Raw genomic sequence first — 18,489 nt, forward strand, 5'->3', positions numbered from 1 at the left:
GCTCCTGATCGCTAAATACTTGCACTAAGGCGAGCTGGCGAGTCCGCCACTAGTGCGCTTGACGTCAATGCCAGCTAAACTAATATAATAACTTGTGATTATAGAGAGGTGTACTACCATATAATTCAGCTTGGTTTTAGTCGGATACTTGTTTTGGAACTTTCATTCGGCGTTCGTGTCATCTTCACAGATGCATTAAAGCAAGCAGTAGCATGCCTCTTATATTCGCAGCCTTGCTTATTTACTTGGAACATACGCAGGTTCTTTAGTGGTCGCATGGCTTGTGTTCAGTTCTGACAAGAAGTGATGCCTAGTCATGGCAAGATAATGAAATATCAGTTTTAATAAATGGTCGCAATAACTGAATGTTGTTATACTGCACACAATGGGCACTAAGTGTGCACAATAAGGAAGAACCTAAATATTATTGCTGCAACTCTAACAGTACTGGCCCCCTTTTTAATCTTTTTTTTTTAGTAGCCACCACTTTCGGTGAAAGCTTTGCCTTTTTTCTACCATTTTGTCTAGGTACCTAAGAGAAATTCTTAGAGAGCAGTGTAAAATATTCACCACATATTTGTGTTCTTTTTTTCTCATTATTTATGTAGGGTGGACCATTGGGTGCGTTTCTTGAGGAATTGGTGCGTGAAGGTGGGTTGTACTCAGTTTATTGTGTAGATTAGGGCCGGCCAAGGGTGTTAGTTCAGTGCATGTAGTGCTTAATTGCTTTTTCAGGTATACTATATATCAGCGAAGAACTCACAGCTGAGGATGCATCTACTGAGTGGGATGAGAAGCCAAGCACAAGCAAAGGCATAAGCATACAAACATCCTCAAGCAAAAGCACTGCTTCTACTGCTTCGGTTGAAACTACCACATCTAATGGAGCCACCACCTCTGTTGGAACTTCTATATGGGGAGATTGTGCTGCTTGTGCTAGAGCTGCCACTTTTATGGGGGCTACAACCTCTACTGATGCTACCACTTCTATGGGTGCTACAGCTTCTACTAGATCTGCTTCTGCTGGAACTACTGCTTGTAATGGAACTACTTCTGCTGCAGCAACATCTTCTACAAAAGAAAAACCAGTCATTCCAGAAAAAGCAAAGCAGGATGTAAAAGCTATTGCTCCTGTTTCCATTGAAGAAAAGTCACAAGAGAAGAAGAAGAAGAAAAAAAAGGCATCCAAAAAAAGCAGAAAGGTAAGGGAGGTGCATCTGTCAACCTTGTTCTAGTTAAGTGTTCAAAAGGGGGACAGTGCTGAGAATAGTAGTGTAAGCATTCGACTGTGTTGGGCATACGAAACGGAGCATTGTCGTTGGTTTAAACTTCGCCAATGCATTTCACTGCTTTCTGCAGCATCTTTCACATACAGTTAAACCTGCTTATAACGAACCTCCATATTATGAATTCTTTGATATAACAAAGTTTTCTACCGTGTACTCAGATTTGGGTGCACGTTAAAGAACCCCAGGTGGTCTAAATTTCCGGAGCCCTCCACTACGGCGTCTCTCGTAATCATATAGTGGTTTTGGGACGTTAAACCCCACATATCAATCAACAAAGTTTTCTATTTTCCGTCGTTGCTTCATAGTAGCACATGTATTTGCAACCTCTGTGTAACAATGTAACAGTAGAAAACAATGTGATATAACGAAATTTCCCCCCAGACAATCTAGGAATTTCGTCCTTGGATATTGCCATTCTGGTATGATTATGCATCTTTCGCAGGCGCCCCGCTGCCTACAAAGTGTGAAGCGGCAGTGGCGCGCTCGTGGCCCCAGCGACAACCAGGCAAAAGCAATCGCTCGTTATTGGGTGTGGCTGAGCGCATGGCGGGCAGTCGGGCCTGCTCCCCACGAACCAGCTTTGCCGCCGTTCTTGCTGCTGGGGGCGCATGCATGAAAGTGCTCCCCGCCCCCCACACCAAAAACAAAAGAAAGAAAACTATTTTTGTGTTGGCAGTGCCACGCTTTTAGTTAGTGTCACATATGTGGGGCCACGCTGCGTATAGAGGGCCTTTTACTGAACGTATCCGTGTCATTCGCTTTTCCTTTTCAACGCCGTGCTTACGTGCCTAGCTTAACTGTGCACGCACAATGTGGCTTCCTACAACTTTTGGCTTTACTTTTCTTTATGTATTTTTTAAGCTCATACGGTGACGTCACTACCGAAGAGGGGATGTCAGATTAGATGCTGGTGGAAACTCTCAGAGACAACGGTGATGACACATCTTTGGAGATTGACTCGTCACGCTCATTCGTCTTGCGCCGTGAGGTTGAGTAGCCTTCGCGATTAGCTGGTTAGCTCTTGCAACAGCACGACAGTAAGTTGATGCAATGCAGCAAATGGGATAGTGAAAAATTTTAATGTTATACGAAGTAAGGCTGGCCCTCAACCCTTTTTGATCCTATATATCAGAACTTCTACAAAACGCTGGTGTACGCATATGTGGCTGCTCCAAGGAGAAACAGTCTCATCGCATTGAAAGCGCACTGATATACTTGCCGAGATAGCATGCACACCTGCGATGCCTGCTCTTAAAATAATTTAGTGTTGCTACTTGAGGAACGACTTGATCGAAAGGCGAGATTGTTGAATTAGTTCTGCCTGCCGGTAGTGTGAAGGGTGCTGGTCAGTAGCTTGCCAAGACTGTTTCGATCCAGTTAACCACTCCTGCCTGAACACGGTAGCCATTCGATGATAGGAGTGACGTCCACGCCTCGAGTGTCTATATCGCAATAATAAGGCAGTATTTTACTGCTAAATAGTTGTTTTGGTCAATCTTTTGTTTAATTTGTGCATTTATTTTCTAAAATTTCGTACCAAGTCTGCATACAACGAAATCCTTTTCATAACGATGTTTTCTAGGAATTCATCAATTTATTTATATTCAGGTTTTTGTCCACGTTTGGATTGAGTTTTTCTAATGAGCATGTTGAGGCAAAGTTCATTGACTAGACAAAATAGTTGCCTTGTGAGACATTAGTAATCTTTGACAAAAAAATGATAGAGATCCTTTATACTTTGTTTGCTATAGTATATTTTTTTTCTGTTTGTGTTGCATTTATTCATTTACTTAGGTAGGGATGACACATTCAATCATGAATTTTGTGTTACCGGGTAATGGCATTTTTTGTTACAATCTAGCAAGTTAGATTTATATTGTTCTCTAAGCTACTCAAAAATTTTTTTTTTGGTCAGCGCATGTTTGGGTACAGATTGTTCCAGCTTTCGGCTGTGTTTATCCCTTTCAGGATCAAGTTTTTTTGCCAAATGCGACACACCAGGTTAAGTTTTTTTTTTGCTGATGTAAATTGTTCGGGAAAATCTGTTTCAGAAAGCAATTGTCATAGTTCTTTTAGGTGTATCATAACGTGACAAGACAAATAATAAACAACTTTATTACTGCTAAAAAATTCTGCTTTACAATATACGTCTGTGTAATTCACAAATTTACAAAAATAAGTGCTTGAAACGGCGTCCAGTAGAAATATGGAGGGAGAATGGGTACTTATGAAATGGTCAGCATTGTCCTATTAAGCATGCTTTTGAGATATCGCTTACTCATCAACATCCAAGTCTTAACTTGCAAGTAACTGCATGTATGACCGGCTGACATTTACTGATTTATATCCTGACTTGGCAGTCATGCGGGGAAAGAATCGCTGAAAGGCTCACTTGAGACCGCCGTATACTTCCATAATGCAAGCAAACTGCATGGGTGAGTGCATTGAAGAAAGCTATGTGGTTGTGAATGCGTCTGGAAAGCAAAAGTGATTTTGAAACCTACAATAATGAGGCTTGTGTAAACATTCGAACGAATATTTCATTGGAAATTTCGAAGTATTGGAAATGGCCTAATAAGCATACATAAACATGATGTAGTATCTGTAAAGGTGGTTTCACTGCAGCAGAGCAGTGCTGTTTTGTGAGCGCAGCTATCTAGGAGAAATCCACACTGCGACAAAGCCCCACGTCATGGTTTAATGAACATGTTGCTCTCACATTGATTCATCAGTTTTTATATATAAAGAAAGCTCGTTATACCAGCTGAAATACTCCAAGTATAGTAAATTTGGAAACGTAACATATTTTACCGATTATCACTTGCATTCACTCGAAAGTCGAAGTCCTACTACTATTCGCAGTAGCTTTCACTTCCTATAAACAGCAACAACAACAACAAAACAAGCGCGCTTATTGTTTCAAGTCAAATATATATAATATTGTGCAGGTTAGTTGGGTTGGGACAGATATGGTTATTTTTATTTATAATGTAATAAATATAATTTATATTCAATTTGAAATTATTGGACCAAATGACTGTTCACTTCAAACCTAAATGTACTATTTGGACAAGCCTAATAATAATCATTCAGGGGTGCAACAGCTGCCCTAATGGTGACAAATTGATAGAATCCCCGATTTTAGCGTCGAGCTGTGCCAAGGTCATGAAATTTGCCGAATTTGCGCCACCCTGTGCCAAAATGCCCGACCAGCCTCAATATTTTCTCATATGCGCTAACTTCAGTGAGAAGTAGAGCACACATTGGCCACCTGTGGCTTGTATCATCAATCAATAAATCCAGGGATTCAGACTCGCAGACCCTAAACCACGCTTAGGCCAGGAAATTTGGGAAATGTGATCGCTAAGACAAAGTAACAACGCTGCGCCATGCGCCCAGCGCTCTGTTTACCTCAACAGCTATCTGTCGGCGGGATGACACAACATTTACATAATGCGTTGCCGTATCCAGCAATACTTTGTGGAAAATGAGTTTCATAGTCGGGAAACCCTGCTTTGGCATGTTAGGAACTAAAGCTCGAAATGTATGCCGCTTTACTGTGTACTAACGAACTCGGCATGTTACGAACGACAGCTTTGCCGGCGACTACCGAGTTGCCATAGCAGCGGCCTATGCGATGAATATCCGGTGGCGTCGCTTTGCCAACGGGCGTGTGCTGTCGCTACTTTATTTAGTCAAACGTGCCTTGCTAGCGAGTCAAGAAGTTTCGCCCTAAATTTAACCCCATTGTGAAAAAAAAAAGGGTGGGGGGAGACGGGAGTGTTGCAATTCGAAAATTTCATGGCCTTGTTTTAACCTGTGCAGAATGCCATTCAAGGTATCTTAACTGCAGCACACTGGTGTTTTGTGGAAAAGCGTTTTAAGATTTGGAAGGGGCTGTTAGCATTAATGACGGGACATAACACAGTTTGTTCAATTACTCGTGCTTGTCTACACAATAGCATTGGGAGGAAAAATATGATTTCTGAAGTCTAAAATTATTACTGGCAATTATTTGAAGCACTGTATGATATTTGTCTAGCCCTACTAATCAAACTGAACTGAGAACCACATTTTTTTTTTTTGCCACCTCTGCTCGTCAGTTTTACGAATCTCTCAAATCTCAATTGTCAGCTTGGCAAATCCATATTTCAATATTCAGAGTCTGTGAAAGGATTTGACAGGCGTGGCAAATGCCATTGTCCACTTTATTATTGTTTTCTGAGTGGAGTGGTTAAAAATACGACTTCAATTGAAATAGCAGTGATCATATTTACTGTGCATGATTTAGGGGATGTTTGTACATATTTTTGGCTCTGTACATACTTCTTTTTCATACTGCTCCAAATCTGGTCCTTCGTGATGAAAAAATAATGAATGTTCTTTCCCCTTAACCTACTCGAAATTCGAACTTTAGAGCTTCAAAAGTAACATTTTTCTGCTAAAAAATATGATTCCTCCAAATTTTATTTGGGCTGTGGCACCCCAGGTCATTCGTCCAGTCGCCAACGAACATGGAGGTGGTTTTTTCAAGGGGCTAAAAGGTTTCCTTTCAGTGTCATCAAGAGCATGTGGGGGCACATGATGGCATCCCGTTGCACCTGTGGTGATGCAGCTCATGGTGTCAAATGAGCTGGTGGCCATGGACTTTAGGTTTATGGCATCAATTGTAGAGAGAAGGGAGTGGTTTCTGGCTGATTTTAACAATTGTGAATTTCAGGCCATATGCTGTGTTACGGGAGAACCTCACTGGTACATTTGTCACGAGACTGAAAAAAAAAAAAAAAGAGAGAGAGAGAGAGAGAAAAATGTAAGAGCAGGGAAATGTAAAAACTGAGGAAAAACAAGATTAAAATGAAAAATTGGAGTAGGGGCAGGAAGCAAACAATTTTTTTTTAAACAGTTCAGTTGAATAAATCATGCAGTGCCGATGACGAATTTAATGATGCGTTCTTAGTAGAAGGCATCTCCCAACCACACACGTTCGGCTATAAAATAGTCATAAAATGCATGAAGACCACGAAAAGCATGTCCTACAGCAACGATAGGGAAAAGTCCACCCTGGTACCTATCTCACGCAAACAGGATTAGTCTAGGCAACAAAAGCAATATTTGAAGTATATGTCCTTTTGTGTTTGTTTTGTTTGCATAAAAACCCATTCTAGCACCCCAAAACGTCGTTGACAACATGTTTAACAATGTTTAGATGAAAAATGCAGATTTTTGTGGTAATGTTTGTTATGATGGGACTTTAAAATGCATTATAGATGTTGACGTCAACACTTTTAGCGGTCAAACTGATCATCAAACCACCAAGTAAACCAAGCCAAGCTTCGGGAAAAGCCGATGTGACCCCCTGGGCCTTCTCTGAGGGCTGGATCATGATGTACAATGCAGAAATTATATAACATTTAAGACTTAACAGCATGGTTTCCAATGCATTGGATCATATAAAAGCTCTGCTACGGATGGTTGAAATTAATTTCAACAGCCAGCAAAACTTAGCTCCCTGGAAGTTACGTAGCAGCGGGGTTAGGCTGTGTAATGTTTGGCTGATGTGTTTTCAGAAGCCTCGACTACTGATTTCGAGCTTTTTCTGGCCATGCTGAAGAATTGTTGCAAAGCCCCTTTGAAGTATGGATTAAGGTGGCCCTTTCTTGCTTATTACGTCCAATCTGCTTGTCAGAGTTAATTGATATGCTTTGCTGAAGCTATTTCAGAATTTTTTATCGATATCAGTACAAGAAGTTTACTTGTGTTTAGTATACATAAGGAAGTCCCAAGTCGAAGACTGTATCGGGACCTCCTGTTAGGGCAGATTGTGGTTAAACATAGTGTTTGTAGCGATATAAGCACTAATCAAAATAACAGAACACGTTTGCACCAGAACAATAAAGAAATATACAAAATGAAAACAATATATACATAATGAAAGAAAATGAAGGGATGAATAATGCAATGCAGTAGAACTGAAAAGAAAAATGCAATAAGATATAATGCATACAATGTAGAAATAGAAACAAAATGAAGCTATAGAAGGAAGAGTATTACTAAGCAGGTATAAAGTGTGATTTGAGTTCTCTTTTAGAGTGATCTAAGTGTCATGCATTTTTTTTATATAGAAGCCAGTAGCGCATTCTATGAATATATCAATGAAAATTCAGCAGTCATTTTATCATAATCGGTGCGTACCTTAGGCAAAAGAATGCTATTGTATGACTAAATCTAGTAATATTGTGGGTAATCAGGTCAGTAGATGAGAAGCAGATTGGAGATAGTGCCTTGGTTATGTATTTATAAAATATGATACCTAAGTTGTAATTGAGAAGCTCTGTGATTGTTAAGAAGTTATCATGAAGTAAGCATTTACCATTAGAAAAATGTGAACTGTTAGTAATGATTCTGATTGATCGGGTTCTGTAATACTTGAAGGGAAGCCAAATAAGTGTTATAAGTATTACTATGAGTAAAACCTTTAACAGTGTTGTTAGAACACCTATAGCACTGTTATAAGTGTAATATGTGTTATGCCAGCACATTAAGTCATAATTAATATGACAATGAATGAATGAGTAGTAGAGTGACAGTAATGTAGTACATGTGAAGTATGAATGAGTTTCAGTTAGAGCGCAGATACTGTATGTTAGTTTCTTTCTGATGTAAGCAGTGTGATCTATGTATTTCAAGTTATAGTCAAGAGAAATTCCAAGAAAATATGAGCAGGGACTGGGAGAATTAGAGTGCAAGCGATAAGTTAATACAACAAATGTAGTCTTGGTTGTCTTAATAGTTAACAAGTTGGAACTGTACCATTTTGAAACATTTTTCAAGTCTGTGCTTAGCGTGTGAACGCGAAGTGAAATGCTTTTGTCAGATGTAAATATGGTAGTGTCATCAGCATTGAGAATGTAATTAGTGGAGGAGAGACAGTTGGGAAGATCATTAATACAAATAAAAAATAGACGCGGTCCCAAAACGGGTCCGTGAGGGACACCAATGTTAGTAGTATAACGTGACACCAGCAGGCAGAAAACAACCATATGAAACTCGCCGTCATGGCTGCGAGCAGTGTTGGACACTCTCGCGTTTAAATGCACGTGTATACCCCATGAAGTGGACGGGGAGATGACCACTAATGTAGCTCAGTTGGTAGAACAACGGACACGTTATTTGAAGGTTGCTGGGTTGGTCCCTGCCAGTGGCAGGTTACCTCTTGTCCACATTACTTTACATTTACTTCGTAATTATTGACATTTCTTTTACCTCTTCTGGCTTCATTGTCGCTTAGTTTTTATATTATTGTGCCTAACCTAGAGGTGTTTTTATTGCACGTAGATTTGTCATGTCAGCTCGTCTAGCAGATGCAGGCGGCTCTTAGATAGGTAATATGTCGTGCTCAGTTTTAAAGCAAATATATTGTTGATTAGTATTTCAGGCGCTCGCTCTTCTTGCGGAGAGAAAGCATTAACTGCTTGCATGTCGCCCTTGCCCAGGCACACAAAAAAATGAGAATAATTTTTGCATAATTATGCAAAGGGTATGTTTTAGGGCAGTGATTCTTAGCTACGAATGTTTCGGGGACGTCTTGTTGACTGGTGGAACGCATGGGGGACCCCGTTCCTGTAAGAGGAAAGGGGAGGGCCCCTCATTGATTAACACAAGATTCAGCATAAACCAGGTGTCTTTTATTTCTCTCTGGCAAAGAGTTGTGAGAGTAAAGTGCTATACCAATAAGATCTGAACAGTTTTTCAATAAGTTGTGCAGCCTGCAAGCACATTCAATCAGTTTCTAGCTAAGCTTGGTCTGCAACAATGCAAGTCTAAGAAAGAGTACTCGCATGCACGTGTTCTAGAAAACTGCCACAAAGGCTTTACAGCCATTTCATGGATTAGCTCCACCACAAAAAGGTAATGTTACATAGTAATGCACACCGACAAACAAAAGGTGCTGCTGTTGCGTGACACGATGCACCTCTAGACACCTAGCTGGGAAAAACATAAAAAACAACAACAAAGAAGCACAGTTAAAATACGAGCGCTGAACTTGCGAATGAAGTCTTTATTAGATCGACTGCTTTTTATAGATTGCACCAAACTGCAAATATAATTCCTATCAACAGACCAAATTAAAGTATCAAGTAGGCATACTGCATGATCACTGGAATTTGATCAGGTGTACATGAATTGCATAACGCACACGCAATTTGCGCTCGCATTGTGTGCAGTTTAGTGCGATTTAAAAAGAACGGTTGGTATACTAAACACTTCAGTTGTAAGTTCAGCACTTGTATGTGTACTGTGTTTTTGTGTCCTCATCTTTTTCGCTCGGTTTTTCCTAGCTAACAATGTACCAACGCGCTCAAATCCAAGTCCTGCGGCTTGAAACAATGCATTTTGGCCCCCCTTTTTGGAAAATGCCTTTCGAAACCCCCCCCCCCCCTCCCCATCTTAGAATCACTGCTGTAGGGTCTGAAGTTTTTGTTTGAGCTGCCTCTTTTGTAGAAAATTTCACTTGTAGTTCAGTATTTTTGGTGATTGCAGGGTATGTCTGAAAAGTTGGCAGAATTCTTGTTTTGTAAATAATCTATTCAATATCAGTTTACAATCTCTTCAGTGCTTTCAAAGTGGTTTTATGTATCATAGACAATGCCTGAAGATATTATTGATAGCATCCTGGAACTCAATAATGGGAACTTCTTTCATTAAGGTCTTGGTAGGTGCTTTAATAGTTTTTTTCACTGTTATTTTGATCACTTGGAACAGAAAGAAGTCTGGTAGTGCCAGATTGACGATGTACGGGGGCTGGGGCAACTTTCCCACACCTATTTTTGCCAGCAACTTGGAGACAGTGAGCGCACTGTGACTCCTCCTTCATCTCTCTCGTCAGAACTTTTGCCACTATACTCTCTCATTTGAAGATGTGAATTCAAAGCACGATGAATAATTGTTTCGGGTATTTCACACTTCCCTGTGGTCATCTGTACACTTAATCACTGGTTTTTGTCCAAAACTTGATGCTCTCTTTGAATTGAGTCGTTCATTTGGGATATATATGGTCGTAATACGGGGTCATATTTGTTGGCCGACTCCCGACCTTCCAAGAACCACTGGCAACTTGATACTATGGGTTTGTTTCATTGTGTCATCACCGTAGGCTCTTTAAAGCATTTCCAGCACGTCTGCTGCTTTTTTGCCTAGTTTCACACAAAACTTTATTGCATAACATTGATTCAGAAGATCTTATTTTTTTTTCTCAACGATGTCGCGGTAGTATTCATCTGCTTAAAGTGTGACTTACCTCAGCTGGAAACTGAAACTGGACTAGTTTTGAAGCCTTTAGCCTCCATAAGCTTATCCACCAAAACCACTGCCATACCAGGCAGCATTGCCAAATACCAAATAAATTCCAAAAATTTTAGGACAGACCCTGTATGTGTAGCATTTCCTCACTGATATCATCATTGTCTTATCAATAACGCAAGGTTTTGTGTTCCCTTCAATACATATCTAGTTTTGCTGAATGTCTCTGTAGACCTTCTGCAACTACTCATTGTTAAAGAAAACTGTCAAGACTGACAATGTCAGTGGAACCGATAGCGAAGCTGAAGCCCTTATATTCAGTAAATGGTAGCTCGAGATGTTCATGGGGCTTAGCACCATGTTTGCGACGAAGGAACAGTTTAGGCTAAACAAAAAATAAATCGGATTGGACGAAATATTTGGTAAACAGGTGATGTCATTTTGTTAGCACTAGCTGCAACTTTGATCTCTAAATTCGATTTCGTAGGCTTCTGATCGCTAAATACTCGCACTAAGGTGAGCTGGCGAGTCCGTCACTAGTGCGCTTGAAGTCAATGCCAGCTAAACTAATATAATCACTTGCGATTATAGGGAGGTGTACTACCATTCAATTCAGCTTGGTCGGATACTTGTTTTGGAACTTTCATTCGGCGTTCGTGTTATCTTCACAGATGCATTAAAGTAAGCAGCAGCGCGCCTCTTATATTCGCAGCCTTGCTTATTTACTTGGAACATATGCAGGTTCTTAAGTGGTCGCATGGCTTGTGTTCAGTTCTGACAAGAAGTGATGCCTAGTCATGGCAAGATAATGAAATATCAGTTTTATTCAATGGTCGCAATAACTGAATGTTGTTATACTGCACACAATGGGCACTATGTGTGCACAATAAGGAAGAACATAGATTGTATTGCTGCAACCCTAACAGTACTGGCCCCCTTTTTAATCTTTTTTTTTTTTAGTAGTCACCACTTTCGGTGAAAGCTTTGCCTTTTTCTTCCATTTTGTCTAGGTATCTAAGAGAAATTCTTAGAGAGCAGTGTGAAATATTCACCGCTCATTTGTGTTCCTTTTTTCTCTTTATTTATTTAGGGTGGATCATTGGGTGCGTTTATTGAAGAATTGGAGCGTGAAGGTGGGTTGCACTCGGTTTAATGTGTGGAATAGGGCCGGTCAAGGGTGTTGGTTCACTGCATGCAATGCTTAATTGCTTTTTCAGCTATATTATACATGAAAGAACGCGCAGCTGAGGATGCATCTACTGAGTGGGATGAGAAGCCAAGCACAAGCAAAAACATAAGCATACAAACATCCTCAAGCAAAAGCACTGCTTCTACTGCTTCGGTTGAAACTACCTCATCTAATGGAGCCACCACCTCTGTTGGAACTTCTATGGGGGGAGATTGTGCTCGTGCTAGAGCTGCCACTCCTATGGGGGCTAGAACCTCTACTGATGCTACCACTTCTACGGCTGCTACAGCTTCTACTAGATCTACTGCTTCTGCTGGAACTACTGCTTGTAATGCAACTACTTCTGCTGCAGCAACATCTTCTACAAAAGAAAAACCAGTCATTCCAGAAAAAGCAAAACAGAATGTAGAAGCTATTGCTCCTGTTTCCATTGAAGAAAAGTCACAAGAGAAGAAGAAGAAAAAGGCATCCAAAAAAAGCAGAAAGGTAAGGGAGGTGCATCTGTCAACCTTGTTCTAGTTAGGTGTTCAAAAGGGGGACAGTGCTGAGAATAGTAGTGTAAGCATACGACTGTGTTGTGCATAGGAAACGGAGCATTGTGGTTGGTCTAAACTTCGTCAATGTATTACACTGTTTTCTGCAGCATCTTTGACATACCGGTAAACCTGCTTATAACGAACCTCCATATTATAAATTACTTGATATAACAAAGTTTTCTATTCTCCGTCGTTGCTCCATAGAAGCACATGTATTTGCGACCTCTATGTAACATTGTAACAGTGAAAGACAATGTGATATAGAGAAGTTTTTCCCCAGGCAATCTAGGAATTTTGTCCTTGGAGTTTGCCATTCTGGTATGATTATGCATCTTTCGCAGGCGCCCCGCTGCTTATAAAGCGTGAAGTGGCAGTGGCGCGCTCGTGGCCCCAGCGACAACCAGGCGAAAGCGATCGCTCGTTATTGAGCGCGGCTGAGCGCGAGGCGGGCCTTCTCCCCACGAACGAGCTTTGCCGCCGTTCTTGCTGCTAGGGGCGCATGCACAAAAGTGCTCCCCGCACAGACACCAAAAACAAAAGAAAGAAAACTATTTTTGCATTGGCAGTGCCACGGTTTTAGTTAGTGTCACATATGTGGGGCCACGCTGCATATAGAGGGCCTTTTACTGAACGTATCCGTGTCATTCACTCTTCCTTTTCAACGCCGTGCTTACGTGCCTAGCTTAACTATGCACGCACAATGTAGCTTCCTACAACTTTCGGCTTTACTTTTCTTTATTTATTTTTTAAGCTCACATCGGTGACGTCACTACCGAGAAGGGGATGTCAGATTAGATGCTGGTGGAAACTCTCCGAGACAATGGTCAGGACACATCTTTGGAGATTGACTCGTCACGCTCATTCGTCTTGCGCCCTGAGTTTGTAGGCTAGTAGCCTTCGCGATTAGCCGATTAGCTCTTGCAACAACATGACAGTAAGTTAATGCAATGCAGCAAATGGGATAGCGAAAAATATTTATGTTATACGAAGTAAGGCTGGCCCTCACCCCTTTTTGATCCTATATTGCAGAACTCCTACAAAACGCTGGTGTACGCATATGTGGCTGCTCCAACGAGAAACAGTCTCATCGCATTGAAAGCGCACTGATATACTTGCCGAGAAAGCATGCACACCTGTGATCGTGGCTGCTTTTAAAATAATTTAGTGTTGCTACTTGAGGAACGACTTTAGATTGTTAAATTAGTTCTGCCTGCCGGTAGTGTGAAGGGTGCTGGTCAGTAGCTTGCCAAGACTGTTTCGATCCAGTTAACCACTCCTGCCTGAACACGGTAGCCAGTCGATGATAGGAGTGATGTCCACGCCTCGAGCGTCTGTATCGCAATAATAATGCAGTTTTTTACCGCTAAATGGGTGTTTTGGTCAATATTTTGTTTAAATTGTGCGTTTATTTTCTGAAATTTCGTACCAAGCCTGTATACAACGAAATCCTCTTTATAATGATGTTTTCTGGGAATTTATCAATTTCTTTATATTCAGGTTTTTGTCCACGTTTGGATTGAGTCTTTCTAATGAGCATGTTGAGGCAAAGTGCATTGACTAGACAAAATGGATGTCTTGTGAGACATTGGTAATCTTTGACAAAAAGATGATAGATATCCTTTATACTTTGTTTGCTATAGCATATATTTTTTTCTGTTTGTGTTGCATTTATTCAATTACTTAGGTAGGGATGACACATTAAATCATGAATTTCGTGTTACCAGGTAAAGGCATTTTTTGTTACAAGCCAGCAAGTTGGATTTATATTGTTCCCTGAGCTCCTCAGAAATTTTTTTTATTTGATCAGAGCATCTTTGGGCACAGATTGTTCCAGCTGTCGGCTGTGTTCATCACTTTCAGGGTCAAGTTTTTTTGCCAAATGCGACCCACCAGTTGCAGTTTTTTTTTTGCTGATGTAAATTCTTTGGGAAAATTTTTTTCAGAAAGCAATTGTCATTATTATTTTAGGTTTACCATAATGTGACGACAAGACAAATAAAAAAAAACTACATTACTGCTAAAAAATTCTGCTTTTCAGTATACGTCTGTGTAATTCACAAATTTACAAAAATAAGTGCTTGAAATGGTGTCCGGTGGAAATATGGAGGGAGAATTGTTACTTATGAAATGGTCAGCATTGTCCTACTAAGCATGCTTTTGAGATATCGCGTACTCATCAACATCCAAGTCTTAACTCGCATGTAACTGCATGTATGACGACCGGCTGACATTTACTGATTTATATCCTGACACGGCAGTCATGCGGGGAAAGAATCGCTGAAAGGCTCACTTGAGACCGCCGTATACTTCCATAATGCAAGCAAACTGCATGGGTGAGTGCATTGAAGAAAGCTATGTAGTTGTGAATGTGCCTGGAAAGCAAAAGCGAGTTTGAAACCTACAATAATGAGGCTTGTGTAAACATTCGAACGGATATTACATTGGCAATTTCGAAGTATTGGAAGTGGCCTAATAAGCATACATAAACCTGATGTATCTGTAAAAGTGGTTTCACTGCAGCAGAGCAGTGCTGTTTTGTGAGCGCAGCTATCTAGGAGAAATCCACACTGCGACAAAGCCCCACGTCATGGTTTAATGAACATGTTGCTCTCACATTGATTCATCAGTTTTTATATTTAAAGAAAGCTCGTTATAACAGGTGAAATACTCCAAGCATAGTAAATTTGGAAACGTAACATATTTTACCGATTATCACTTGCATTCATTTGAAAGCCGAAGTCTTGCTACTGTTAGCAGTAGCTTCCACTTCCTTTAAACAGCAACAGCAACAACAGCAACAAAAAAGCACACTTATTGTTTCAAGTCAAAATATATATATATTGTGTAGGTTAGTTGGGTTGGGACAGATATGGTTATTTTTATTTATAATGTAATAAATATAATTTGTATTTAATTTGAAATTATTCGACCAAATGACTGTTCACTTCAAACCTAAACGTACTATTTGGACAAGCCTAATAATAATCATTCAGGGGTGCAACAGCTGCCCCAATGGTGACAAATTGATAGAATTCCCGATTTTTGCGTCGAGCTGCGCCAAGGTCATGAAATATACCGAAATTGCGCCACCTTGTGCCAAAATGCCCGACGAGCGTCAATATTTTCTCATATGTACTAATGTCAGTGAGAAGTAGAGCACACATTGGCCACCTGTGGCTTGTATCATCAATCAATAAATCCAGGGATCCAGAGTTGCAGACCCTAAACCACGCTTAGGCCTGGAAATTTGGGAAATGTGATCGCTAAGACAAAGTAAGAACGCTGCGCCATGCGCCCAGCGCTCTGCTTACCTCAACAGCTATCTCTCGGCGGGATGACACAACTTTTAGATAATGCGTTGCCGAATCCAGCAATACTTTGTGGAGAATGAGTTTCATAGTCGAGAAACCCTGCTTTGGCATGTTAGGAACTAAAGCTCGAAATGTATGCCGCTTTACTTTGCACTAACAAACTCGGCATGTTACGAACGACAGCGTTGCCGGCCACTACGTAGTTGCCATAGCACCGGCCTATGCGACGAATATCCGGTGCCGTCGCTTTGCCAACGGGCATGTGCTGTCGCTACTTTATCTAGTTAAACGCGCCTTTCAAGCGAGTCAAGAAGTTTTGCCCTAAATTTAACCCCATTGTGAAAAAAAAAGGGGGGGGGGGGAGACAGGAGTGTTGCAATTCGAAAATTTCATAACCTTGTTTTAACCTGTGCAGAATGCCATTCAAGGTATCTTAACTGCAGCGCACTGGTGTCTTGTGGAAAGGCGTTATAAGATTTGAAAGGGGCTGTTAGCATTAATCACGGGACATAAGACAGTTTTTTCAATTACCGTAATCACTCGAATCTAATTCGCACTTTTTTTCCGGTTAAGCGAGTTCATAAATCGCATGCGCGTTAGAATCGAGTACGAAAAAAAATGAATTCAGTCATTCCATTGCCATCGGCATTTTCAAAATGGCTGCCCCCTACGTGCGTCGCCATGGCGCGGCGGCCATTTCTGCCTATGGGTTTGCCATGTGCGGCACTTTGTACGTGTACTGAGGAGTTCGTCATCTTGTAGTGCATTAGCATCGACGGCATGGAAGGGCCGACTCCAAAAACTCGAGTGCACCAAGATGCCGCTTTTGAAACAGGAGTCATCGCATGTGCAGAAACGGACGGAAATGGGGCCGCATCGCGGTCGTTCGGAGTTCCGAAAACGTGCGTGCGGGACTGGCGGAAACAAAAGCAGGAGATTGTGTAGGTGTCCTGTGAGATTGTCAACAGCAAACATTCACGCAAAGGCTTCAGTGGACCACAGCAGAGTCGGTTTCCACAAATTGAAGAGCTGCTCGACGAGTATGTGCTTGAGCAGTGAGCGGCCCGTGAAGACAGAACTGCTCCAAGTGCGGGCTATGCAGTTAGTCCTAGAAAAAGGTCTAATGCGGAGCTAGTTTAAAGCGAGCAGGTGCTGGCTAACTAACTTTATGAAGAGGAAATGTTTTTCTCTCCGAAAGCGAACGGGCATATACGAAAAGTTTCTGGAAGAGTATGATGAAAAGCTTCACAGTTTTCAGAGGTTCGTTCTGAACTTGCGGCACAACAACGGCTACCTGCTTGGGCAAATCGGGAATGCCGATCAGACGCCTCTTTACTTCAACATGCCTGGCACCACAACCGTGAAGAAGGGGGCGAAGCAAGTTCGCGTGCTGACATCGATCCACGGTAAAACTACAGTGACGGCAATGCTCTGTTACACGTCAGATGAACACAAGCTTCCGCCGTACCTCATATTTTAATGGAAGACGCTCCCGAAAGGAGTCATTTTTTCGAGTGCTGTGATCGTGCGGGCCAACGAGAAAGATGAGTGCGCGTTGTAATCGATGTCTTACTTTTCTGTTTTTTTTTTTTTTTGTCGTGGAAACCGGGTGCGCGTTATAACCGAGGGCGCGGTAGAATCGAGTAAATACGGTACTTGTGCTTGTCTACACCATAGCATTGGGAGGAAAAATATGATTTCTGAAGTCTAAAATCATTACTGGCAATTATTAGAAGCACTGTATGATATTTGTGTAGCCCTGCTAATCAAACTGAACTGAGAACCACATTTTTTTTTTTTGCCACCTCTGCTCGTCAGTTTTACGAATCTCGCAAATCTCAATTGTCAGCTTGGCAAACCCACATTTCAATATTCAGAGTCTGTGAAAGGATTTGACAGGCGTGGCAAATGCCATTGTCCACTTTATCATTGTTTTCTGAGTGGGGTGGTTAAAAATACGACTTCAATTGAAATAGCAGTGATCATATTTACTGTGCATGATTTAGGGGATGTTGAATGGTTTGTACATATTTTTGGCTCTGTACATACTTCTTTTTCATACTGCACCAAATCTGGTCCTTCGTGATGAAAAAATAATCTTCTTTCCCCGTAACCTACTCGAAATTCGTGTTTTAGAGCTTAGAGCTTCAAAAGTAACATTTTTCTGCTAAAAAAATTGATTCCTTCAAATTTTATTTGGGCTGTTGCACCCCTGGTCATTCGTCCAGTCGCCAACGACATGGAAGTGGTTTTTTCAAGGGGCTAAAAGGTTTCCTTTCAGTGTCATCAGGAGCATGTGGGTGCACATGATGGCTTCTCATTGCAGCTGTGGTGATGCAGCTCATGGTGTCAAATGAGCCAGTGGCAGTGGAGTTAAGGTTTATGGCATCATTTGTAGAGAGAAGGGAGTGGTTTCTGGCTGATTTTAAGAATTAATTGTAAATTTCAGGCCATATGCTGTGCTACAGGAGAACCTCACTGGTACATTTGTCACGGGACGGAAAAAAAAAAAGTGAGAGAGATAATGTAAGAGCAGGGAAATGTAAAAGCTGAGGAAAAACAAGATTAAAATGAAAAATTGGAGTAGGGGCAGGAAGCACTCAATTTTATTATGAACATTTCACTTGAATAAATCATGCAGCACTGCCTGACACATTTAATCATGCCCTCTTTGTAAAAAGCATCTCTCAAGCGCTTTCAGTATCATTGTGTTTTTTGGCAACCACACACGTCCGGCTATAAAAAAGTCATGAAATGCATGAAGACCACGAAAAGCATGTCCTACAATAACGATGGCGAAAATTCCATCCTGACAGCTATTTCACGCAAACAGGATTAGTCTAGGCAACAAAAGCAAGATTTGA

At 41.1% G+C, this 18,489-nt stretch overlaps 1 protein-coding gene across 6 annotated transcripts in view; it reads left to right on the forward strand.

The window, feature by feature from the left end:
* Positions 1-18,489, forward strand: part of LOC119175942 (uncharacterized) — a 217,852-nt gene that overhangs the window by 19,107 nt on the left and 180,256 nt on the right. For 5 of the 6 annotated variants that reach the window (XR_012886828.1, XR_012886829.1, XR_012886831.1 and 2 more), the window contains 4 exons: positions 609-651; positions 736-1,202; positions 11,680-11,722; positions 11,807-12,264. Coding sequence is in view for 1 of the 6 variants with exons in the window: in XM_037426995.2 (XP_037282892.2) it covers positions 609-651; positions 736-1,202; positions 11,680-11,722; positions 11,807-12,264 (1,011 nt within the window). In the remaining 5 variants the exon portion in view is untranslated. The remainder of the gene's footprint in view (positions 1-608; positions 652-735; positions 1,203-11,679; positions 11,723-11,806; positions 12,265-18,489) is intronic. The other variant, XR_012886832.1, reaches the window with a different exon arrangement.

Source organism: Rhipicephalus microplus, chromosome X, assembly GCF_043290135.1.
Source record: "Rhipicephalus microplus isolate Deutch F79 chromosome X, USDA_Rmic, whole genome shotgun sequence".
NCBI classification, from domain to species: Eukaryota; Metazoa; Arthropoda; class Arachnida; order Ixodida; family Ixodidae; genus Rhipicephalus; species Rhipicephalus microplus.